We start from the raw sequence: 27,450 nt of genomic DNA, 5'->3' as shown, positions 1-27,450 counted from the left end.
AAAAAGTTTATTAACCTTTTAGAATACTTCTCAAATCTCATCTTCACAGATTATCACATAATTAAATACATATTTCAGTTACAAGTGTTTGGGTTTTAATCTGACTTTTCTTTAACCTTACTGAGTTGAACTGGATCATCCACATGTGTATGACCTTTCCAAGAGTACTCACAGATTCTAAAAGTTACTGTACTCAGCTGCTCCCGGGTGAGACTTTGCATGAGAACTTTCTTCTCAGACTGAAGTTACACTATTAATTATACTAGAATCACTGAACAACATTCCTTCAGCTGTGATCCAAAGCTTATTAAAGTCAATGCAGGTCTTAAGAAATTACAGGAGGCTTTCTATAAGGCCCTTAGTAAGTAGTACTAATGGACACTGTTGTCACCAACATGACCAGTCTATGTAAGTAGTGGTTTCTCAGCAACACTTCAAAATCAGACATCACAGGTATAGGTTTCGACATTGGTTTCAGGCAATATTAAAATGACTATGTTGTTTTCAATTACTAGAGCTACAAATAAAAAACCTGGCGTTAAAGGATGCTAATTTAATTCCACATTATCATAATGTATAATTTAAAATAAGGTTTGATTAATTTATTTAGATGCCAAGAAAAATAATTTCACATATGGAACAATCTTCCTAGCATGAATAATAAATAGCAGCATGACGCTCTGGTCTAAGACATAGCAAGTAAATAGAGCGAATATAAACAGCATAAACAATCCTTGTACTAACTTCATACAACATAATTCATTAAATTGTGTTAAAGTTGTTGCTCTACATTTGCCACACAACCTATAAAATTAAAGCAGTTAGATTTCATGATACTCCTTATTAAATCCACTCCCTGCCTTTAAGTGCAGTGTCCCACTGCTCATGCATCTCTATCCCGAGCCACCAAAGAGCACCTCTGAGTTTTGAACATTTGCTGGGTTTTTATCCTTGTATTGCAGGATTCTTACACTGCTTATATTTAAAAGAAATTTAGACAAGCTGTGGAAGCAATTCCTCTCTTTAGTCTGGTAAAGCATTTGTTGGATCTGAGCCATTCAGCTAGCTTACCTCTGCATTAAGCGAATTTATCCAAACTTTGAGAACTCTCAGAATGAGTGATGCATGTCAGGCAGGCATCAGCCCACTTCATCTGAGGACTCTGGTCATTCACTTGAAAAGTTTCCAAGAGTCATAAGTAAAATGGGAGAAAATTTCTAGTGGGGGAACTTTCAAAAACATTTTTTAAATCATGTCAGTTAAATAATCTTCTGAAAAGCTACACAGAAAATTATACTTTTCTCTAAATTTGAAGACTGCATTCACCTGCTCAGCAGAATGATTTTAGCCTTGTTTAGTTATACAGATCTCACTAGGCACTGCAAGTCCAGAACTACCACTGAACACACTACAATACTACGTACCATCAGAGTCTATACTGTTTAGTGCTGTTGGAGGTATGATCGATACCTTACATTGGCCAAGTGGGCATTTACGAGGATACAGATCTTTACAGGCAGTGTGAACCTACAAAAGAAACAAAAAATTATTTCCCTACAGTGGAATTTCAGGGTGGAAGTGTAACTGATGCAGCATCTATGTAACAAAAATGGACTAATATATAACATTTAGGTGTAGAGGGAAGAGGAGCGAGACTGGAAAAAAAACCATGAGTGGTCAACCACAACAGCTTGTTACTCATTCCGCAAAATTTAAGTTTGGAGTACTTCATCTTCAGCTACCCCTATAGCAGATATGAATCATCCTTTCAAGGGAATCACTTACCTCCATCCACGAGCAAGGGAGGACCAAGTTCCCAGCAGCCAGAATCTGTGCTGGAGGCAGCAGGCACACTGTGCACATGCAAAGCAACAGTTCTGTACATGCCTGGTCCACCTGGCTGTTCTGGAAGACCTATCTGCACTAAAGCTAGCACACATACCAAGCCAGAGCAGCCCACCAAAGGTGGGTCCTATAAACTATGCGTTGTAGAGGTGTCTTCCATAGTTATTGGAAAAACAGGCACATGCAGAGGGTGCTGCACTTCACCTAAATTTCAAATCACCTCTGGAGATGCCAATCATTTCCCACTGCCTACACACAGAGCCTCAGACATCTATATGCCGAAAGCTTCAACAAGAAAAAAACTGCTGACTTTCCACTTCTATACCCTAGCATATGAAACCTATCTTTTTAGACAAGTTAAAAAATTAAGAGAAAACTGTATTTTGGGGAAACAGCAATAGCATGTTATAGAATTTCAATCTGCAACCTACAGAGTGTCCTGAAGAAGGGAACTTCAAGACTTTGCAGTATTAAAAATATTTCTACATCAATATTAATATAATAAACATTACTATTACTGATATTACTAAAATATTATTACAGCAATATCTACAATAAAAGATACAAGAAATTAACATATGATTATCAGGCATATGGAACAGACATCTGAACCTTCAGTTATCAGTCAGGAGAAGGCAGAGAAAACACATTGGATGACAACCTCTATTAAAGAAAAGCTGCATCTGTGGGTGTATTAAAAATTAACTGAAGCAAGTATGACAGTCATGCGAAATTATGAACATTAGAGAGACCTGAGTTTGTACAAGCTGCCTGCTCCTACTAAATCCAAAAGCACAGTTATGAAATGACAAAATAAAACTAATGGCGAGCAATAAAGCTGGCAAAATCAGACGCTTGGATGTGATTCATTGCACCTACCATAGCTTTACACCAAAGGCACTTCCAATCTTGCAGGCGTAAAACACTGCCACAAGTCTTGTCGCAGACTGCGCATTTGGCACTGACAGGCAGATTACCCTCTAACCACTGGTGAGGCATAGCTATCTGTGAAGAAGCAGTCATAAAAGTTAAATACTCAGAAATAGAAATTAGAGGCTTTTGTCTCTCAAATATAGGTGGATTTAAACTGTTTCCCACAGCTCTACCCTTTCATCAAAGAAGCAGGTATGGCTGACCAGGATAAGTGACACTGATGCTTACAAGGCAACAGCTATGAATGTGGACTATGGTGATGTTTCACATGCTAGGCAGAAAATGGGACAGCTGAAGAAGGGAGACGCATCTCATTCAACTATTCATGGTACTATGGTAGCAACTAACCACAAAACAATGGGGCAGTTAAATCTAGAGACTCTGTAACACAAGTAAGTACCCATTCACTTAATGTTGACTACAAGACACAGACCAATTAAAAGAACTAAATTTTGGAAGAATAGGCAGGACAGCAGAATACCTCTGTGGCTTTGCATACCCCCTCACCATGGCTGGTAAGTCACAGTTCTATAAAGCAGTACCTAAATGCAGTGCAAAGCTTTACTCAGTGCACTCTTTGCCTCATTAATACCATGGGCAACTCAGGACACTCATAGTACTAACCTTGTAGGAAGATGTTTCACACCAGTGGCACATACGTAGGTTGTGTTTGTAAAAATAACCCATCTATCATAATAAACCTCTGAAAAGCTTTTGTCATTTCTCCTGCTAATTTTAAAATTCCTGCTTTCATCAGTAAAAAAAGACCCCACACATCAGTGAATTCCAAACAGGTGTCCTGGGGAACAGCTATCAGTAAGGGGGACACAAAATAGATTGCCAAAACAGCATGGTAACAGTATAAAATACCACCTTTGCTTAAGAGCAGTAGGAACTTCTGGGAGCAATTCTCCAGCTTCAGAGTTTCTCTGCATGTGGCCTTTAAAATATTGTAATACGGCTGCAATCTAGTGCCCACAGATACTAAACTTGCCTTGTGAGATAGGAATGTAACTTTTGTTCTAAATACCATGTTAATCTTTGAAAAGTGTTCAGGAATATAACCACCTACCGTTAACTCCAATGGGTCACATGGCAATATTTCTACGCTTAGCCTTTTTTTTTTCCCCATAAAGAAGAAACAGTTTTGGAAAATACTGTAAATATGAATAGTACTTACACCATCTTCATCCTCAATGATGTCTTTTCCAATTGAGGCTAAGGTAGTCCATTTGCAGTTATTTGTTGCTCGGACAGCACATCTTTTGTGTGCTTTAAACTTACACACTGGAAGACACACATAATCATGTATACTTTGTTATTTGCTGTATTTCAGTGATACATATCTTTAAAAAAATTAAACTGAGATATTCCATAAAACAGCCAAGTACATGTCATTTAGTGTCGCACACATGACACAACCCAACTAAAAGAAAACTCAGTTTATAATCACTCCAGCTTTAACTCTCTAAACTGGGCTGAACTGCTTAGCTGTAGTCCATGTTAAGTGTGTCGTCAAATCCACATCAGTCCTCAAATCCACATCAGTCCCCATTTTTTCAGGTGCAATGCAAGGTACTAAGGTACAAATACACCTTTAACTGTGTTTTTGCTTTTTCTATGCCTCCAGTGACAGAACTCAGATACCTGGTTTAAATTTGCAAGCAGTGATGAGAGAGTGTTTCACAGAAATATTTTTCTTCAGGAGCTCTGTTTCTTTGCTTAAAGGTTCCCTTTTGGGCACCATACTATGCCTGTTTTCCCAGAAGCTGAGAAAGCGAAGGCTTAGGTGGTGATACATTTATTCAGGATACTGGTGGTTACAATATTTTCCAAGAGGTTACATTAAGTGAGGAGGAGCCTGACTTCTTACTGGATTATTTATTAAAAATCCACTCATTGGAATACTCAGCACAAGTGTGTAGTACAGGCAGACATTTTGACAATCTAATAACTATTTGTATTTTGTTCAACTCAATTAATATGACTGGTTAATATCATATTAGACCAGACTCACGCACCCAGCTGTGGGTATTTCTGTTACTGGAAGTGCATGACATCATTCTATTTAGAGTGCATTATATAAATTATTTTGGCAAAGGCCATTAAGGGTTTATGAGAACTAGCCAGCAGACCAGAAGTAGTAGTCTCTTTTCAAACAAATATTTGACAGGAAACTATCAAAAGCTTTGGTCCATCGCTTGTCCACCATTAAAAAACATTAAGCCATGGTACAAAAGGTCTTGTGAATCATAAATTTCTCATTTTAATTCCACTGATCTGTTGCCAGATCAATTTTAAAAGTGAATTGAGACTATGTAAGCAACATCTGAGTTTGAGAGCAATCCTCACTGTTCTGGGAGATGCACTGAAGTACATGCCTAGCTCAAAGAAAGAGAAGGAAACAGAAAAAGGAGTTTTGTTGCTTTTACAGTAGCTCCCCTGGTCAATTCGAAAAGCAGCATTCATAGACCCAAAGTGTGCAAATATCCTATATTCTTCAACTGACAGGGTAGGCTCGCATTTTCAAAACAGCTCAGCATCATATTGCGTGTTTGCCAAGCTATGCTGGTTCCAAGCGTCTAAAGAAGGCAGCTCTCGCAGAAGCACAGAAATAAAGGCTGCATTTTCAAGTGATGGGTCTTGAGCAGTTTTGCCACTTGAATGTTTTGGAGAAGATATGCCACTGAATTCAGCTTCCTACTCGTACATGATATGCATTTGTCTTTGCCACACAGATAAAAATACGACAAATCAGGGATGAGGGGCAATAAGAAATTCCAAATTATGAAGGCATAACAAAGTAAGGCAATTTTCAAATCCTACTGAGGTACAATTCAACTACATCTCAGAACCCTGTATTCAACCTCTGCTCTCTCAAAAAGGCAAGGACAAATTCAAACCCAGGATCTGAAGAGCTGCAGCAAGCCACACCATGGATGGTAAGTGACAGCTAATGTTCGATTTGTGGGTACAGTATATAACTTACCAAATCTCAGATCAGGCTTTCTGTAGGTCACCCCCCAGCAACCCCAATATCATCAAACAACAATTCATGTTATTCTGAGCATTAAACGTTACCAAAAGCAATGACCTTAAGACACAGATGTAACTTTCAAGCAAAACACATAGCAGTACAGAAGAGACAGGTATAGAAAGGAAAATTTTAAATCAAATCTCAACCTCAGTTACCACCACCCCCTAATTTCTTTTGTCTCGGGTGACACTGCATCCCATTCATGAATCAGTCTGATATCTGCAATCTTTTGGAAACATGCAGACATACTGCTAGACATCAATTGCCATTACTTGCCAACGAAAGTTAAAAGATAAGAAAAGGAAAAATTTAGCCAAACCAAATCTAGAATATTCATAGAACATTATTTTGAATTTTAATTTCCTGTGTAGATGTTTCTAGGTGGAATATGAAGCAGGTCTCTCAGAAAGTCAACCAAGAGAACCATGTAATTAGCAAACATTTGTCACAGTGGTATCAATATCTGCTGTCAGATGCAGTGATTAAATCTAGAGCTATTATTATCTATAATGAAGAAAAGTCAACATTACTGAATGTTATCATAGGATCTCTTGCACTGAAAATATACACCTTTGTTATAGAACACTGCTATCTCAAAGGCCTTTCGTTCTAACCACCCGTCAATTAATTCAACTGCATTGGCAGGATACTCAGGTTTTTTTTTTTTCCCCCAAATTTACTGCTCTACCATCTATTTTATGATGAGTTTTCTCTTCTGTGGTCTTCACAGAAGAAGTGGCTCAGACTGTTCTTTTCCAACTTTAAAGGCCAAAGCCAAAGTTTTGAAACTGATCTGAAGATCCCTGAGCTGGTATCTATAATTTAAGTTGTCAAGATGGGAGGATTTGTCTTCAGGTATTCCAAGAAACCTGCTGTTTTGTTTCCAAGAATACTGTCACATGACAGATGGACAAGCCACAGTGAAAACGGAGAGACTCACGTGAAAACAGCAACCTAACTTCACTCCAATTTGAAACTTATGACTATGTTACAAAGGATAAAATTCAGCAGTTTCTTGGTAGTTTTTACTATTTTCACCCAAATAAGTAACTCTCTAAGTTAATTTAATATTACAGAGTGCTAAAGGAATACTCGCATTACAAAGTCAAGTAATACAAAGTTGTTACTTGTGCAACTTAACTTTGCAATATAGCTTGGCAATCTAGCTTCCATGTGCAGATGTAAACTCTTCAGTTATATGATCATACACTTTTTGAGAATAGGACCCTCATTCACTGCATGCAGTGGATGGGTCTTGATAAGTATGCAGCTGTGCTGTATTCTGGTTCATAATAATTTTCAACAGGTATTTGCTTTATTTACCAAAAGCTAATGAAATAATGCTTTTTAGACACCAATATTCATTTCTTCCTGGCCTTTTAAAATTATTATGATTATTATTATTACACTCAGTACTACTGCAACTAAGACCTTTTTTTCAATACTGTGTATCTTCAAAGTATCAGTGGCTTCAGAACAGCTTCAACTGATTTTTGCAGTTATAGAAAACTCAGCACTTCTGTGATACAGGTCCCAGATTACAAAACAACACAACAACTACTAATTTGATCAAAAATCTTATTTAAGTGATTTCCTCAGGAATACAGAGGGGCACAGTGCGATACAAAGTCACCCAACACGGTTTTCTATTACTCCTTAATTCTTTAACAATGAACATCCCCTCTCTTCCTGACCACTTCATTCACTATTCACTCTCCAGCCTGTGCAGAAAATGTGGCAAAAATCCTGGAGACAATGACTACCCAAGTAGTGCATGTACAATACCCTGTGCAATGGGTAAGAACAACAGAGTTTTGCAGGGAAAAAACCAGAATCATAATGAAAAAAGACCAAGTGCACAAAGCGCATTTGCTGAGACAATTTAATCCCAGTATTTTCGTATTGCTTGACTTCATGATCCAAAAGTGTTCTTTCAATATGGTTGGTTTGTGCAATTCATCACAGGAGAAAGCATCTCATTTAAAGTGCAATCTCCAGCTTATTAGGTATATTTGATATTCAACAATCAAGATTCAGTCATGATAATGAAAACACTACATGAAGAAATATGTCTCTGAGAATAATCATAAAGGCAGTGTTCCACTGGCAATGACTTGGACAGAAATGTGGTATTAATATAGAGTAATTGAGGCTAGACGGCTTTGAAAGAGTTAATGATCTATAGTTCTTTGGGTTTCTTTGCCTAAACGTTCCATGCATCCCTGTGTTTACCTGATAACTTCTTAGGCTTAGACTCCTGAGCAAACAGCAAGCTAAACTCTGAATAAGAGAAGCATTTGAGGAGCATAAAGAACAAAAGCCTTACTTGATTCAGCTAGTTTGGAGTAATTTCCAAAGCAAGGCAAAAAAATTGTAATTTCTCTGTCCTAGTAAGGACTGTGGATGAATGTTGTAGACATCAGTCCTTTAGAGCTAGCTAGAGCAACACACCATGCAGACAACATTTGAAAAGTAGATTATCTTTTGAGAAGACACAAAAGAAGGAACTAGTGGGAGGAATAGCATTGCATCTCAAAGGAGTGTGTGATTGTATTTTTTAAAAGTCAATTGTTTTTTGAGCAGTAGAAAGAATGAAGCCTGGTTTGATATGAATTTACACCTTTAGCTTGATATACATATCGATTCTTTGACTTTTAAAAAGATGCAAGTTCACACTACAGTCTTTTCCCTAGCAAAGGTATTAACATCCTGTGCTGGTTTTGGCTGGGATAGAGTTAATTTTCTTCATAGTAGCTGGTATGGGACTATGTTTTGGATTTCTGCTGAAAACAGTGCTGATAATTCAGGGATGTTTTCGTTACTGCTGAGCAGTGCTTACCCAGAGCCAAGGGCTTTGCTGCTTCTCCCCCCACCCCACCAGTGAGCAGGCTGGGGGGGCACAAAGAGTTGGAGGGGACACAGCCGGGACAGCTGACCCCAACTGACCCGAGGGATATCCCACACCATACGACATCATGCCCAGCATGTAAAGCTGGGGGAAGAAGAAGGAAGGGGGGACGTTGGGAGCGATGGCGTTTGTCTTCCCAAGTCACCATTCAGGCGTGATGGAGCCCTGCTGTCCTGGAGATGGCTGAGCACCTGCCTGCCCATGGGAAGTGGGGAATGAATTCCTTGTTCTGCTTTGCTTGCGGGTGCGGTTTTTGCTTTACCTATTAAACTGTCTTTATCTCAACTCCCAAGTGTTCTCACTTCTACTTTTCTGATTCTCTCCCCCATCCCACTGGGTGGCGGGGGGAGTGAGCGAGCGGCTGTGTGGTGCTTAGATGCTGGCTTTCCTACACTGGCTTCCACAAAACTTAAAGGAGTATCTTCAGGGTGGGCTGCAGTTGATTCGGTGAAGCTTTGCCGAAGGCTACTGGGAGGGAATGTGCCCTCAAAAAAAGAAGGCACCCATCTTATCTCCAAAAGAAATGAGGCTTGTTGCGTGGTCAAGCTGAAAAAAACAGTTGTGTAGTGCTGCTGGAGACCAGCAAGTCTGAGAGAAAAAAATACTACAGGACTGATCTTCTAAAGTAGCTGCAAAGTATCAGCAATGGGATTTATTTTTATTTTTACCTACAGTTAACAGTCAAGAATCAGACCACAAAGACTCTAAGCTACTTTCAAGATAACTTGGCGTGCCAGTAACCCAAACCACTGAGAGGAGGAAGAGCTCCAATATCTCTTGAGAAGCAGCCTCTCATGCTTCTCAATACAAGACATAATAGAGTAGCCTGGGATCAATGACCACACAAATAATTGAATTTAGTATAGATATAAATGGATTCCCAGAGTAAAGCAGTGCTGGAGGTTTTAGATGCCAAGCATGAATATTTAAACAGTTTTTTTAAAGATGTAATGAGAAAAAGTAGCGCAGAACATGTCTGGGGAATCTTAAGACCCCATACTTCCTACATTGTCTCCTCAAACAGTGTATATTGCTAACACAGGGTAAGTAAAAAAAATAGATGGTGAAATCCATTAGAAGTGTACGTGGCAGAAGCAAGTAACTATGAACTCAGTCACATAAGAATTTCAGAGAAAGAAGTAGTATCAAGCCAAAATACACTGCTTAGATGAAGAAATTAAGGATGGTTAACACGGGTTTTTACAGGTATACAGAATCGGGGACAAAGTACAAGTATTGCAGTAAAAGAGTCAACTGTCAAATGATTTAGATTAGATGCATAATAAAAGTTCTCCTTATATTTAAAAAAATACTTGGAAAAAAATTGAAGAAAGTAGATATAAACTAGCAGCTAAGAAGTAAGAGGAGGTAAACTTTATTAATAAAGAATATCATAGTATCTACATATAAACCAATCCAGGTCATACACGTTTATGAAACTGTGGACCAGTGAAAGCAAACCCAAACTACCTTCACCAGCCATTCGTAAAAACTGCTGAAAGATCAACTGCCACCAAAAATGTGGATAAATGTAGCATTAGTTTGCAATAAGTTATGCAGAAAGGTGACAAAGTCCAAATCTGGAAACTAAGGAAACTTCCTTAATGTAAAGTTAACGCCAACTCCTTGAAAATTAAAAACACACTTAGAAGCAGAATAAGACATGAAAAAACAGAAAACAATGAACTACAACCATTAACACTGATAATCTTAGAAGAATAATTCTTGCTAAACAGCCTTTTAAGATAGCTATAATACTAACTTATGAAAGGATAAAGTCTTTATGGAAGGAAAGAAGTCTTTCCTTTCCTTTGCCTGAGCAAATATAACTGTATTTGTACACAGAGGCAATATGATTGCATTTTAGTTAAGCACATGATACTTCCATCTGCCAATATCAGACATTGAAAATCCCATAATTGCCTTAAAACTGTCCAAACGACTTATACGCAGTGGAAAACATACACCAGAGAAGCTGAAAGTAACTATGCTACTTCTAATTTCTATGAAACGGCTTCATCCCATTCCTTGGCAACTGCACCATTAGCTACATTAAAAGCATGGACAATTCAGGACAGTGGGTTAATGTTTCCTTTGTAAGATTTCCTTAATACACATTATTATGGTCAGACCTCAAGTATTATAACAGCATCAATAACAGAAATGCATTTGCAGTTGGGAAACATGCATCCAAAAACCAAGTTTTGAATGGTGTAACTGTAACTCTTTTCTGGACAGCTAGGTATTTGGGTAATTAAATACCTCTACATTTCATATATATCATAAGGTCACATGGATGCTTTATTTTCTGCTGGATTCTAACACAAGCAGACTTGTTACCACTTTTTCACAGAACTTGCAGCAGAAAATAAATAATTACAGTTACATGTTACAGGTTTATTATAAGTACTTGTTTGTGAAATATCATTTCTCCAGAGATGCTTAATGCTCAAGTCTTAGCCACACCTCCTTTTTCTTTGTGCTGGATTTCATCTGTTGAACCATCAAAGAGCAAAGGCATCTACATCTCTACCGCCTCACTGCATGAGAGAATTTTTAAAGCAATAAATCTGTCCTCATCTGTCCTGCCTGTACTGCAGGATGGGGCAGCAGCAACAGAGGAAACAAGAATTGGCGGCGAAGAGATCAGTGCTGAACAAAGTGTTACGAATTTTTATAGATTTTGGGCAGAAACTACCATTATGATTTTTTTCCTGAGGAATGCTGATTCTGCAAGCCAGTAAGACTATTTTGTTTCACATTTTTTGACAGGCAAATCAAATAAACCCTATCTTTTCTTGCAAACCGTCCACCCAGCACATTCCAAACTGGTCGCTGCAGCAGAAGGAACTGTTTTATTGAGATGAGTTAGAAAAAGGTACCTGGAGCACAAAGAAGGTGAGCCAGATCATGAGCAGTCCCTCTGCCCAAAAGAAAGTCACTCTAGTGAATAGATTTCTCCCTTCAGGATTTTTTCTTACTCGTTATTTTCAGAATCATTACCCATCTTAAACTTTCAGCCATCTGTCTACGTACACAGCATTATAAACAGGGGGAAGAAAGCGTTTATTTTACCTTCACAAGACAGGCCGTGAGAAGTGACTCCAGAGAGGCTCTCTCTACACACGTTACAGAAGGTAGGTCGGGCATGGGAGCAGGCGTACCAGTTATGCATCCCTGAGAAATGTTCCACATTAAACTGTGCGGTCTAGTAAAGGAGAAGTTAAGACAAATTTGCAAGTACAGAACACAGCTACGGTGACTGAAATTACCTACGGTTCCATATTATAGGGGAAGACAATGCAATGTTCACCAAAAGTATTTTGCAAAGGGTATTTAGCCTGCTCTCCCTCCAAACTTCTACACAAAAGTGTGATAATAAGCTCTCATTTTGCTAATAAAGGTCTTAACGTGAAGCTTCACTCTGACATTAGACACACTTTTCAACTAAGGAGGGTGAATACTCCAGTTCTGTGTCCTGTAGCTTGATCTGTTGAGCTAGAACAGCTTGCACGAAGAGGGATGTCAACTTACCTCATAGTGTTCTCTGGACTGAACGGACTTCAGAGAGCTTATCCAGTCCTCCATTTCTTTTCTGTTCTCAGCACACAATATTAGCCTCCTAAATGGAGTGATTATCTGAAAAAGATAACGCATTCTGATTTCCTGTAAAATGATGCAGAAGGAAGACATGCCCTAGATCAGAAGATATTAAACGCTTAAAAACATTTTCTTTAACACACTACCAACAATGAAGGACTTTGCTTTTCCTTTTTCAGTTCCCAAGATTCGAATCAGGCTTCAGTATAGGTCTTTACAACCTATGTCAATCATTCCTCCTTCTCAGCTCTTTGTCTATGCACTGAGATTTAAATACTCAAATGGCAGGCACTGAAGCTGCTAAAACAACCGTTCTGGAAATTACTAATTGACTAAGATTGCAATCCTATTTCATAACGGCATTATAGCCACTGCAAGGTCCATTCCAATTGCTAGAGACAAAAACATATCAAAATCAAAAGCCTGGAAGTCTTAAAGAACAACAAAAGCTTTCAGCATATTTCTCTATCTTGTACATTGATATTAAATTTACACAAATTTAAACTTACATAAATTTAAAACAGAACTTTCTATATAAAACTCAGTATAAGAACACATACAAATCTTTATAAAAAGACACAGAAAACAAAAGCAAACAGCTGAAATCATATCCTACTAGGATGGTTGAATGAATTCCTGGAACAAGTTGATGCTGGGGAGTTTTCAGTGGTCTGGAGTTGGATTCTAGAAATGTGAAAATGCTGTATCTAGGAGGTTCAGGGTATAAGCTGTTTTCCCCTCTCCCTCACCAGTAGAAAAATAATTAAAATAACAGGAAGGCACCAGAAACTATCAGCTAACTCCCACTGAAATTATTTTGAGCACTGCACAAAAATAGACGAAGCAGTTACTTACATAGCAAAGAATTTAAAACAAAATAAGTACATTAAATTAAAGGAAAGTTATTTGTTTTGTTGTAGGAAGTCTGAAAAATAAAATTACATCCTTTATCAGTCTTATGCATAAATCTGTTGCATAGTATGTACCACCCACACTTGCAAATTACTTAAGTAAAACAAAGGACCACCAAAAAATGATAGCTCTGAGTACTGTTTTAAACGCTACAGGCTAGATATTGTAACATTTGCACAATATTAGTAAACACTTATCTACAGCTCCATTTACTTACCCAATCTCTGCCGTAAATAGTCTCTAGCCTTGATTTGTCCTATCCACTTCTTCATTAAACTGAGCTGCACTTTTAACATATCTCAGAGGCAACGTAACTGAAGTGCAGCAAGCTGCAAGTCACATGGAGGGGAGGCAAAAACCCTGTGGGCTTGCTTTCTTTTTTTTCCTTTTTTTTTTTTTGATGTACTCACTTCACATGGAATGGAATAGTTTCTCTGTTTTCTATTTCCTTCAGTCTTGCTTAAGCTTTTTAATAAGGTTTATTAGTAGCTCTCCGCAGCTCTTCCTAAAGAACAGTTAATGCAAAGAGCAATGCTTCTCTCATTAGTTTGGAGCCAAACAGACGCTTTATTACTTCAAAATGTTTTTCTAGGCCAGGTCATCAAATGAAGCCCAGAAAAGCCATTAAATCATAATATAACCCTGGCTCCAACAACAATCAGCATTCTGCTGGAATTTCCAGGTTTCAGTGGACTCAGAAATTTTATTTGGGCAAATACACCCACCAGATTATTTCCTATTATATAGCATGACATTATAATACGGATTAAGTAAGGACAAGTCCATCCAAAACTCTGTACTTTGTGTCTGTCCTTCCCCCATGCTCATTACTGATGCTAACCTGCAACCAGATGCTGTGAAATGCCATTAAGCAACAACAGTTGCATTTATTGCTGAAGGCTCCTGACAATCTTGATCTTTTCAAGTAATATTTCTTTAATTACTTATGTCTTTAATAGTGCTGATCACAGAAATCCCCTGTGCACCCCCCACTCTTCCCTCCCAAGATCAAGGCCTTAGTTCAGTTGTTCACACATACTTACCTAGTGCCAATGGAGATGCCCTTTGGTATCCAAAGCATCAGCACAGGGCAGGTAAATACGACAGAGGACCATAGCACCCAAAACAGTAGCTATCAATAAGCCAGGTGGGACACCAAAGGCCCTCTCAAAAGGTACTACACATCCATGTAGCGGCAACCAAGTCATGTCGCCAACCACTGCTAACTAATGTATGTAAACATACCAGAAATTCCTATATCCCAACTTCTTATTAAGTTCAGAGCATAAAAAACTTAATGAAGTTCAGAGCATTTCAACAGTCTAAAAGTTAAATTATACACTGATGATCACACGAACATGGGATCAATTATTACTAGTGCTATAAAAACAAAGTGGAAAGTTGTAAGACATACATAATTGTAAATACAGAATCTATAACATGATTAAACTAGATATTGTTTGATTTACCTATTTTTAACAACAAACTTCAAGAAGGTATATGAAAACATGAAAAAAGACGAAAAGCATTATATGCAAAAAATATAAACAATGCTTGAAATTTTTCTTAAAAAAAAAAAAAAGAGAGAGAGAAACTAAGCAGTCCATTTAGGTTCTCATCTACTTCAGTCTACAAAATCACGGAGAAGATGTACTCTTGTTATTTATTACATATTTCACGTAACATAAGAACTCAGGGAAGCAAGGAAATTATTAGCAAACAACAAGAAGTGTTTTTTCCTAAATGTAATGCATTATTTAGGCTTGAAAAGTATTCCCAAAGGATGTTGAGGAGACCAGAAGTATAAATGTCTTAAAAGGTATTTGGCAAATTCATCACAAATAGATACATCATATACTATAAAACACAATATCCGAAACCTTCAGCTTAGCAAGTCCTCAAAATTCAACAGTGAGCTAACTCAGTATAGCTGTTCTTGCTTGTCCTAAACTGAGAATGACTTCCTATACTATCTTATTTGCATTTACGCAGAAGGCATGCTTTCTTACGGATGCTTACAGAAAGTTATGATCAACTAACTGAAGTGGGATGTTTAGAGTGCATTCATTAAAGACAGCTGAACCTGTATGCAGACATAATCAAAATTAAAATGGATTTAATTGTCCTTAAAACTATTTTCCAGATATGTAAATTTGGATTTTACTAGTAATCTTATCTCATTGCATTCAAAGTCCTGTATCTTTTCTTTTACTGACCAAACTCAGTATCTTTTCTTCTATTACATATCACCTTTTTTTAAAATTAGTGCTTGCTGCCCCAAATATTATTTATATATCACTGAATATGCTAAACTCTCAACAGACAAGAAGAAATTGTATAATACAATGACAAAGGAAGTGTCACAGGAACGACTGGAAGACCATTGAGGTAACGTAAGAATAAGAAAACTCTTAAATCTTGGAGAAACTCAGGTGCTAATGGTTCACACGCTGACAAAGCAGGAGACAAATCAAGAAGGATGAAGACAGACAAAAGGCCTAAAAATAAATAAATCAAGCGGATTTCATTTAGAAGATTAAGTTACTTTGAAAATTTTCACTGTTGTCAAGTAGCCAAGAAGAAGTCATTGCTGATTTTGGAAAAGAGAGTTATCAAAGCCAGATACTGCAGTATATTGGAAAGTAATGAAATTGAGGTAGTGGGAATAAAAAACGCCTTTAACGCAAGAAGTATAGGGAAAGAGTGAGCATATACAGTTTTAAAAGTTGTAGGCAAACAACACAAGTCCTAAAACATCGTAGGAATAAAGAAAGTCTGGATAGGAAGAAAAATGGCCCATTACTACGATAATGTTCCTGTTCTGTTCAGAAAAATAGGGGGCTTTTTGAGTAGGGAATGAAGGAGAGAACAAGAGGACATTGCTCAGTCTGCCACCACATAGGTCTTGCCATAAATTGGGATTTTCACACATGTTGACACTAGGATAATTTGGCTTCTAAAAATATACACATAGTCATGTATATGTGCATACACATATGGAAATTACTTTGATGAAAATTACACAGTCAAGTTTTGGGCTGCTACTGCAACTTTTTCTTCAGACAGCACCTATTAGGAGCAAGCTTAACATCTTGAAAGGAAATAAAATTGCCATTAAATTCAGTGTATATTTGAAAGCACTTTTCACTTTCAAAGGGGCTAACTTTACCGGTAACATTCTATTTGCTTTCAACCCAATGGGTTTAGACTTACGACCTGTAAAATAAAAACATAGAGTTTATTTAAAGCCTATTGCCTAATTTTTAACATATTTTACCATATTTAGCAATATGTAAGAAAATACAGTTCCCAAAGCTTGGTGGCTACATTTCTGATTTCCGTTACCGATTCAAAGAAAAATGCAGACACTACATTTGCTAATCAAGAAAAGAATGGTCTTCATCTAAGCAGCAACACAGCAGCTGTTGTAAAGCACCCCGCTGCCTGCAACATGATATTTGCATTAAGGCACCTTCTGCTGCCCTCAACTATTATCAGGCATTACACTAATAGCACTTTGTATGGCCGATCTTGAATTGACTTAGTAATGTAGAAACAGCACTTAGAATCTGAAATGGGTGGGGAAATGGTTTTCCTGTTCTTTGAACGGATATTTTTAAATTATCTTTCTGGAACTAATGAAGAGAGGGCAATATAAAGAGAGAGAGCATCCCCCACCTCTGCTCTTAGGGACTGCACCCGATGCCTGGGGCACGAACGTAACATTTAATGCTCTGTAACTTCTCTGTGCTTCTAGTCATCGGCAAGTGAGTTCTGGCAAATACCAGGATAATATGTTATGCCTCCCTTGCTTTCTGTCTGCCCCTCCATTTCCCTGTCCTCATGCAGGTGGGTCCATATGAATGCGACGGATGAATGCACCTCCATCACAGTGGTGGGAGTAGACTGCTGGGGTCGTTGATGCTCCTGCAGGATACTAAATAAATTACAACAGTTCTGTCACTGTCAAAGGTATAGTTGGGGCTTTATGGTGAATTGTCACTATTATTTTTCAAGATGAGCCAAGCCAGGCTAAAGTATAAATTACAAAGGGAGCGGAGGATTTAAAAGCAAGGCGAGTAATAAATGGCTATTATATTTGCCTGAGTACAATACAGAATTTATAATCAGAACAATTAGCTCTGTCTACTCCACTAAAATGTTGCTTCCCTCTTTTTGCTGGCCTTCTCCTGTCTCACTATTGCCAAGCTCACAAGTAATGAAGTAATGTGTGGGTTTGGCCCCTGCAATAAAAACTCTTAGGAGGGGCAAGAAAAGGGTTAGTCCCACACAGCATCTCCTGCACCAGTACACCAGGACAAGTGGGCTTAACTAAAAGGCAGGACAAAAGCGGTTACGTTACAGAAACAGGTATAAGGTCTACCCTGACTTCACTCTGCAGTAGAATCCAGCCTGGGTAATTTAGGTGGCCTTGCCTTGTACCACATCTAGCAAAAAATGAAGAAGCACCTCCCAGAATACGTCCAGGCACATGAAGGACAAGAAAGTGATCGGGAGTAGTCAGCACGGATTCACCAAGAGGAAGTCATGCTTGACCAAGCTGATAACCTATGATGAAATGACTGGCTTGGTGGATGAAGAGACAAAGGTGGATATCATCCACTTTGCCTTCAGTAAGGCTTTCAGAACTATCCCTTAAGATCCTCGTAGAGAAGCTGATGAAGTATGGACTAGATAAGCAGACAGTGAGGTAGATTGAAAACTGGCTGAATGGCTGGGCCCAGAGGTTGGGAGGCCCAGAGGTTACTGGTGATCAGTAACACGAAGGCTAGTTGGAGGCCAGTAACTAGCAGTGTACCCCAAAGGGCAATACTGGGTCCAGTCCTAGTTAACATCTTCATTACTGATCTTGATGATGGGGCAGAGTGTACCCTCAGCAAGTTTGCTGATGACACAAAACTGGGAGGAGTGGCTGATAGGCCAGAAGACTGTGCTGCCATGCAGAGGGACCTCAACAGGCTGGAGAAACGAGGTGACAGGTACCTCGTGAAGTCCAACAAGAAGAAGTCCAAAGTCCTGGAACAGCCCCAGGCACCTCTGTATGCTGGGGGCCACCCAGCTGGAAAGCAGCTTGGCAGAAAAGGCCCTGGGGGTCCTGTTGGCCAACAAATTGAACGCGAGCCAGCAAAGGCAGCCAAAGGTATCCTGGGCTGCATCAGAAGGAGTGTTGCCATCAGGTGGAGGGAGGCGATCCTTCCCCTCTCCTCAGCACTGGTGAGGCCACAGCTGGAGTGCCGTGTCCAGTTCTGGGCTCCTCAGTACCAGAGAGACACGGACATACTGGACACAGTCCAGGGAAGGGCCACAAGGAAGATGAAGGGACTGGAGTGTCTGACATATGAGGAGAGACTGAGAGAGCTGCGACTGTTCAGCCTGGAGAAGAGAAGGCTCGGGGGGATCTTATTTATATATGTAAATACCTGAAGGGAGAGTGCAAAGAGGATGGAGCCAGGCTCTTTCCAGTAGTGCCCAGTGACAAGCTAAGAGGCAATGGGCACAACCTGAAACACAGGAGGCTCTGTGTGAACATCAGGAAACACTTTTTTTCTGTCAAGGTGAGCACTGGCACAGGTTGCTCAAGGCAGTTGTGGAGTCTCCATCCTTGGAGATACTGAAAAGCCATCCGGACATGGTCCTGGGCAGCCTGCTGTAGGTGGCCCTGCTTCAGCAAGGGGGTTGGACCAGATGACCTTCACAGGTCCCTTCCAAGCCCCAAATCACTCTGTGATTCCGTGAAAACAGAATCCAGGTAAACCAAGTAATCCAGCTACAACATGTCCAGCCTCGAACTGTAAAACTGATGCAAAAAGTGTCCAGCAAAGGTCACTTTGTCAGAAACCTACAGTTCCCCAAATTTGATCTCATGTATCCAACGTCAACCAACTGCTAATAGAAAAATATTATTCCTTCAGAAGTATAACTTTATAATGAGACAGTTACAAGAAGTAGGAAAGTTTCATGAATTAGAAATCTATCTTAAATCAGTATTTAAATATAGCAAAAACAATAAACCATTCTTGTAAATGTAAACTGGAAACTGCTATATATAGTTCAAGGCCTGCACGATTCTTTAAAGTCCTTACATAAAGATTTGTTAAGCACTGCTGTGCCCTTAGCCCCAGCTTCACCGGCTCATTACACGTCTATCAGATGGGATGGCTTCTGTGCTTAAAAGAAAACATTTAGTTATATAATTAATGGCATTAGGTGCAAAGTTATACAAAATAAAAGAGCAAGTGACTATTTTTTTTGTCTGTAATAACAGATGCCTGTTTAAACATGATCCAGCTGCTTGAAGCCAGGGATCTTTGTTCACTAGAAGCAGGAAATTTATTCAAAGTTTACACCAATGGCTTTGTTTATAGAATTATTTGGTATACAGGAACTGCATGGAGGGACACTTTTTAAGGTTTCTCCAGGTATTTTAACCACTTTTAAAGCAAGAAGAGAAAGAAATGTCAGAGAATAGGTAAGTGTAAAACTGCAGGAAGAACAGAAACTGGCAATACTCAGTGCTTGTTCTCCAAACACCCCAACTGCTTCACTGGTGCTATACCAGGAGTTCAGACAAGGAAATAAAATGTATTTTTGATGCATTTACTTCTATGCAAATCTTCTTACCTTGTTTTGCAAATTAAAGAAACTCTTAGAAAACTAAAGGAAGCAAAAGAGACATTTTCTGTGAGCTATTTTAGAAAAATCCTGCTTAAGCTCAAAATCTGTGGAAAACAAGCTCCAGGCAAATGTAACTAGAACCAGAATGTACAATATAGCCCAGAATGGCCACATTTTTAAGCATCCCCTTGTTTTCTTCTTCTGAAAAGTGTTCAGCTTTCTTGTAATAGCTCAATCCCAAGCGATTTATCTATGGATTTTAGCCTCACAGTTGAAATGCTTTATTGCTTTTTCATAATGAAACTTAAAGCTTCAACATCTCCAGACACTCTAGGGAAAGGGAGACAGCACATCAAGTCAGAGCTAAGGAGCTTAAAACTTGAAAGTCACACCCAAAGCTACCCAAAGAGCTCTCAGCTTCATTACATTTTTTTTGTCACTGTCAGAGGGCGGGGGAAAATGAGCAAAAGCTAAATGGAGGAGAAAAACCTAAGTGCATCACAAGTGCACGCTAATTGCTTTTGTCTAATTTTTTTTTCCCTCGGCATATTAATTTGCTATTTCAGTTTTTGTTTTGTTTCTAAGCTGCCTGAATATAGAAAAAAAAAACCCAAAACACTGAGTGGAAAATTGAACAAAATGGAAAACAAAGCACTTCCCCTCTCTTTCTGTGGTTTGGGTATTGCTCAGACTGGGAGCATCAAAAAGCCTTCGTCATTTCGAAGCTAATCAGTATCTGTATGAAACAGCAGACAGTTCACAACTAGGAAAAAACTAAATCCATCCCAAGAGTTAGCTACCCATGCAAAGCTGAGTCACACTGGTGAGGCCAGCACAGGAACTTGAGCTGTTTCCAGCCATATTCTACCTCCCGGAGATAACAAGAGGCCCCGAGATCTTCACGGATGTCACTCCAGGTCGTCTGTCAGCCCTGCGCTAGACTGCAAACAGGGCACAGGGAATGTCTGGATATACCATTCCCCCATCTTGAAATGGTGCCATGCACTGACCCTTCTGATAACACCAAGAGCAAAATTTAAAATGCAACGCTACTGAGAGTGGGATTCGGCTCACAGGAATGTACTTTAAGTAAAGACATCTGCAAATCTGTCTGAACTCCCACCATCAATCAGTGTATACTGTTAGCAATGTTAACACTCAACTGGAACGCAAAGGAAATTTCAAAGTGTACCCAAACACAGGAAATTACTGGACATCTAAAGGATAAATATGATGTAAAGTATGCTGAGAGGAATCCTAAGGACAGCACCACACAATACGTAGCACTTCACTGATATATCTTTTGTTTTCCTTCACACAAATGATTTCACAATACTAACGTAAGCTCATTATCTATACCTAGATCACTATTATTATTATTATTGAAGTTAGTATGCAACTGAGTTAAGATACACCTATAGCAGAGGTTCATGCAAACTAAAGAGTGTTCACACAAGACTGTGTTCAGTCAAGTAAATTTAATGTGTAAACTATTTGAATTTTGGTTTATGTAAATTCATCAAGAAACAGAAACACGTTTCCAAACACAAATCCATTCCTTTCGTGCCCCTGTGGTTTTTAAAGGGAGAAATCAAGCAAGAGTGTCTCCCTTCAAGGGAACATCAGCAGAGATGATATGTAGAAATTTACTCAAAATACATTTTTCACAAAGGAAAAAAATTGCAGATAGCTGTGCTCCAGAGTATTCCTACAGAGCAAACCAGAAAGTTTAATCATCCAGGCTACAAACAAGGCAGTGAAAAAAGTTTGCTTAGCAATAGCTGAAACCAGGGGAAACCACCCCAAGTCTGGAACAAGCCAAAGCCTTGAAGGGGGTTGCTGACCCCATGATCCCAGGAGTCTCCCAACACAGGAGTAGCAAGATTCACCAAACTACAGAAATAAGAAAGATGGTGAAAGAGAAGCAGCAGAAAGCCCAGAACAGGTCAGTGCACCCTTTAGGTGAGTGGCCCTCAGAAAAAAACAGACTGAGGTAGAAGAGTGTCTGAAAGAGGCTTGAGCCTATAAGGAAACCATCTCCTGGTGTCCACTGAGACTGAACTGCAGTAAATTGGATTTTGTAAACAAGCAGGACAGCATCAGAGAAATACCTCCACTGACATCCATAAGCTTTTCTGCTCTTAAATAAAGGTCAAGAGCCTGAACTCTGGGCAAATTGAGAGTCAGTAATAAAACTGAATTGATGTTAGATTATTTAAATAAGAAAAAAACAGTATTAGGATAATTTTTCCCAGCTTTGGGACTATCTCTCTTTATCTCTGATACTCTAAAAGACAGAAGATTGGAGCGCCCAAACCCAAAGATGAAAGGTTTTAAACTCCTTTGGGAAAAGGCTCTTCTCATTTCCTCTTGATGTGGCTTGGGGAAGGTTAAGCAGTTCTCACATTCCCTGAAGTTCTCGTAGTCCCGAAAGTCTCAATAACAACTCCGAAAAAAATCTGGGTGGCAAGAAAGGCAGCAAAATATGTTCAAGTCTAAGAAATTAACACTATCTCTCCAATACACTGCAAAAGTCTGGCAACACATTCTGTTTCCCAAGCCCATGGTGAATATTAAGTTAATTTTCTAAAATCAATTAGAAGCAGCTAATCTCAATGACGAGCAGAAAGTTGACTGATGTCAGAAGCAGCAGGGCTGAAATAAACTGCTAAAAAGCAATACGCCTTCAGGCCCAGTTGTAATATTCAACTTGAAATTCTGATGAATAGCAAGAATTGAGTTTCCAGTACAACCAGGCAAATTCCCATTAAAAACAGTGGCTGTACAGGAGGATTCAAAGATGAAAAGAATTGGTTTATACTTTAAGCTGGTTCCACATAAATTACATGCCAGTAAACTTTACATCCCCAGCCAAGATATAGGATATGCTACATTCAGAAATATGGATAGGAAATAGGGTAATCAGAGTTCTGGAAGAAAACAATATAAACTGGAAAAAAACAATATAAATGTTAAATACAGCTGAAGCACAGTTGCTCCAATGGAGTATTTGGCCTCACTAACCTATAAAAAATACCTAACCATCTCAAAATAATAGGTCAAAGGAAAATCAGCAAATATAAATGTTTAGTTTTTCAAAATCTATCCAGATTTACAGAATATCAAGAAAATCGCAGACAACTGGACAATTTTTTTGTTTGTTTAAAAATATATTAAGCAGAACCCTCTGCTTTCAGGCCAAAGTGAACTGGTAAGCCTGACCAAGAAAATGGAAATCAGAGGAAAAAAACCTTTAACTTCTTGTTACAAAATTACATTCAGGGACTAACTTTAATGAAATGCCATTCATGTTTCATTTTTTTCTTTACATAATATGAAAAAAAGATTTAAAACCAAAATTTAATCCCTTTAATGTAAACTAAATTAAGTACTTCTGTTCAAAAATGTTAAAACATCAGGTTGACCCATTATTATTTTTAGTTCAGTCATTGAACTGAAAAGACCAATTATTTTTATGTCCTGATCATGCGATGAGATGAAAAGCTAAGGGATGTAAAAAAAGTACAAAGGAATAATAAGGATTTTTAATATGGGGAAAGATTAATAGATAAGCACCTGATTATCCTCTTACAAAATTTTGTGGCACAATTCTTAAATGGGACGAGAAGTGTAAATTTGTGATACAGAAACATTTACAGACAGCACAAAATTTTGATTACTTAGTTCCCTCCCTTGATCACCAAGGCACTTCAGAGCGAGCCAAACAAGGTATTAAACAGACAGTACAGTGACTTGAAAAAGTTCAATGTTAGTAAAAACAAAGAAATACACACCAGAGAAAAACCACAGAAGCATAGAAGTATTTATGAATTACAGACAGCTCCAAATTAACAGGAAAGGCATCCTAGTATCATTATAGAGGATAAAAAAATGTTTAAGTTGTTGCTGCTGCAGAAAACCGAAAAAAATACGGGAGATGTTGTTATTTTTTTCGTTATTTACATTACTACAAATGTAAATGAGCGTTAATTTAGAAAACGGTCCCAAATATCCGTGACTTGTGCTCCCTAAGTGCCAAACTGGTCACTTCACTTACAAGATGATGATGCAGAATAGTAGTCAGAAGAACAGCAAGAATAGTTAAGAGTATAGAAGAACATTTACAAAGATTATTTACCCTGGAAAATAGTCAAATCAAAAGGAGGTAATAAAAAACATAAAATAAAGAAGAGATGGTTTATAGGTTTCTGCTCCCTTTGCCTCATAACACTAGGTGAGAATACTTAATTAAAGCCCAGCACCTTAAAAGTTCTCCAAGGAAGTATTTTTCCACAGAATAAATAATGAGACTCTATGGTCTATATGGTCTACAGCATCACTAAAACCAAGAAATCAGCAAAAATTTATCATATTAGACATTTTTGCAAGCGTACCCAGAATCCTAGTAATCAGTGTTATTGGCTGGAATATAAAGTCTCACTTCCAGCCAATTTCTAATTACTAAGAATTGCAGTAGGCTTTCCAGGACAGCAGATCTGTCTACTGCAGCTTCCTCCCTCTCAAGATGACCACATTCAGAAGATGCATATTCAACAAAAAGTACTTGATTCAGCACCTCATTCAGAAAGCTGAAAGCAGGGATCTACATTTTAGGTGCCCTGGATGACAGAGCTCCTATCATAGCTAAGGGAGAGTTAGTTAATAATCCATGGAGTCTGTACTGAATTGAGCAATTAAGGGAATCTGCTTTAAAGACCTATTAATCTTATCCTAGATCCCTAAATTTAGGGGTCTAGAAACCCATCATTGATTCCCACCCTGAAGTTAGGGCAAGCTGAATCGCCATCCTGAGTATCATCTAGTATGTTAATTCTCATATTCCTGGAGGGCACCTTCCAGAACAACAGTGAAATTACTTCCTCTGTTATTCTCAGAAGCAATTAGATAACAGAATTAATCAAGGCAGGGCTTTCACATTTCTGAATATACATATAGTAAGAAATTGAGTGTCCATGGCTTTGTGTAATTCTTAGATGCACTAGAAGTTGGCCTAACCCAAATCAAATGTCTAAAGCCAGCTATCCGAAGTAATGCCTCAAAGCCAGTATTTCAACCCTAAAATTATTATTTTCCATCACATTTATCACAAAAACCCGTAACTGAATTAAATGTTTCAATTTACAGTTCAACATCAGTTTGCATGGATTAAATATAGGTGCTGCCACATGATGCCTGTGCATTTTATATGAGACTCTAGGATAGATTTATAACAACCCAGGGCATTTTATACAACCATATGGCTCAACAACTGAAAGGCAGCATGGTTGACATCTACAGATTTTTTTCCTTGCCAACGTGCATCAGTTCTTCATCATCGAAAGCAAGGCAGAGGTAGAAACCTACGCCAAAAGCTAAGCTGTTGAAATCTCCTTGTAATTGCAGTTTATAATCACCTTTGATGCCCTGAGGAACTTCATTAATTGAATATGCCTGTTCAAGAATCATTTTAGTATTTAAAAATCCAATTCCTTACACCTATTAGAACAAAAGCACGCCACCAATGTTCCACATGCCCATGCTTGCATGCTGGAGAGCACTACTCAGCCTCATTCAGTCCCAAGTCTTGTTTTGAGAACATTAAAGAGATTTTTCTAAATGCACTTGAGTTATCAACAAGCCATTTTCCATCCCTGCAAACCAAAAGGCATATGGAGTTACAGCTCTCAGCAGAACTGGTCACTGCCCCATCTGCTTGCATGCAATAAGGTTGGAGAACACTGATTCATCCCCAAAGTCTCCCCAGAGAGGTAACATGCTGTGCAACTACACTCCTCGGGTTGTGCTGAGATAACATAAACCACCCTCCGAGGCAGAAGCAAAGCCCTGTGGAAAAAAAGTTCAGTAGAGTACCCAACACCATTACGAGGACTCAGCACCCACCCACGCCACTGAACTGCAGGCATGGGGTGAGCAAAAGCCCCCATGGGCTCCTGATGTGGCTGATGGAGAGGGTGATGCACATCCTCGATGGGCTGAACTGGCTTCTCGAACCTCTTCTCTCTCTTCCCACAGGCATAGGAGACTGGTACCTAACAAGCAAGTAGGAAGAATGTGGTCTTGAGGGTCTCATACAAAGACTCGGAAGTCAAGGGACACCTTCTCCCCTGTTTAATAGCCTCTAGATGAGGATGCTCAGAAATACAAAATGTCTATAATCTATTACAAGGCACCCTAGTGCAAGCTTGTGCGCTAGGAACTATTTGCTAGAAATGAGTCAGCTGTTCATTGAAAAGTAATATCATCAGCAATAAAGAAAAAAATGAAACAGATGAGCTGGTTTAAGCTTAGCAGCTTCTCATTTTAATTAGCAGATATTTATTTATCTCAAGTTTCCCCTTAACCTCAGTTTGTAGTAAGAAAGGAAAAGTAATTCTGGTGAATAAACACTGATATTTAGTTACATAAAATATTCTGCAAGCATGCGCATTACAAATAAACTCAACATTAAATCTGTGTGTTACGACTAATTTTAGACTTGAGTTTTATCCAAAAAAAGAGCATGGAAAATCTTGACACGCACACCTCTGTCTCCAAACAGACAAACTAGAAAGGGCAAAAGAAGGCAAACCAGTAGCTTCTACAAGCTGGGGGTGGGAGATTGAGGGGAGAAGGGGGGGATTTAAGTGAAACGACAAAAGGGTTTGTATAAAAATAATTAATTCATTTTAATGTAAATTTTTAAAGGTGTGTTTTCCTGGAAAAATCAGTGGGTGTATATTCCATCTACATAAGTTTGTGTTAAAAACATTCTCTATTGGGACAAAGAAACAAGAGGAATACATTAACTAGAGAAAGCTAAAGTGAAGGATTTATTTTTTGGTTTTTTAACAAAGAGAAAGCTAACAGAGGACTTAGAACATAAAGAAAAAAATAAGTAATTTTAAGAAAGGCTGATTATCTTTTTTAAGATGGAAGGGAAAAAAAAGCAAAAAGAAATTTTTTTTTTTATTTATAAAGAGTATTGCTGGAAAGCTAACCACCCACCCCCCCACCCCCACACCCCCCCGACTCCAAACCACTGCAGGCAACACCAGAGATGTCTTACTTCACTGAGCTGTATTGCTGGGAGACTGGGTTAGGCAAACACAAAGAAAGAAGCCAAAAGATTAAGCGAGATGACGACTATTACCATATTTCACAGTCAAATCAGATGACACTTCAATCCAGGAGAGCTATAAATCCAAATAATTTTTCAAATGAACTTGAAGACTCCTTGGAGAAAACACTGTTTGCCTTAAATTACCCAGGACATGAAAATAAATAGTGTCTCCAAAGCTGTTAAAGCTGTAGCCCCTGAGATACCTTTTTTCACTTCTGTCTTCCCCAGAAGTCTTGATACTAGATACAAAACATGCCTTTGGTGAAGAATGAGGTACTAAGTGGGCCTAAAGGATTATAAAGGATACCAAAACACCAAACATTGTAAGAAAAAAAAAAAGGAAAGAAAAAAAAGAACCCAACACATGCCACTTTTCTTCTCCACATAAAATTACACCAAGATCACAGAATCACAGAATCTCTCAAGTTGGATGGGACCCATAAGGATGATCGAGTTCAA

At 38.6% G+C, this 27,450-nt stretch overlaps 1 protein-coding gene across 3 annotated transcripts in view; it reads right to left on the bottom strand.

The window, feature by feature from the left end:
- DGKH (diacylglycerol kinase eta) overlaps positions 1 to 27,450 on the bottom strand; it is a 174,221-nt gene that overhangs the window by 53,001 nt on the left and 93,770 nt on the right. For 2 of the 3 annotated variants that reach the window (XM_052786060.1, XM_052786061.1), the window contains 5 exons: positions 12,258 to 12,362; positions 11,799 to 11,931; positions 3,959 to 4,065; positions 2,725 to 2,850; positions 1,425 to 1,527 (listed from right to left, as the gene is read on the bottom strand). In XM_052786060.1, the coding sequence (XP_052642020.1) occupies positions 1,425 to 1,527; positions 2,725 to 2,850; positions 3,959 to 4,065; positions 11,799 to 11,931; positions 12,258 to 12,362 (574 nt within the window). Of the gene's footprint in view, positions 1 to 1,424; positions 1,528 to 2,724; positions 2,851 to 3,958; positions 4,066 to 11,798; positions 11,932 to 12,257; positions 12,369 to 27,450 lie in introns of those variants that run through there. The other variant, XM_052786062.1, reaches the window with a different exon arrangement.

Source organism: Harpia harpyja, chromosome 4, assembly GCF_026419915.1.
Source record: "Harpia harpyja isolate bHarHar1 chromosome 4, bHarHar1 primary haplotype, whole genome shotgun sequence".
In the NCBI taxonomy this organism is placed as follows: Eukaryota; Metazoa; Chordata; class Aves; order Accipitriformes; family Accipitridae; genus Harpia; species Harpia harpyja.
Note: the sequence above shows the minus strand (reverse complement) of the source record. Positions and strands in the feature narration are given on the sequence as shown.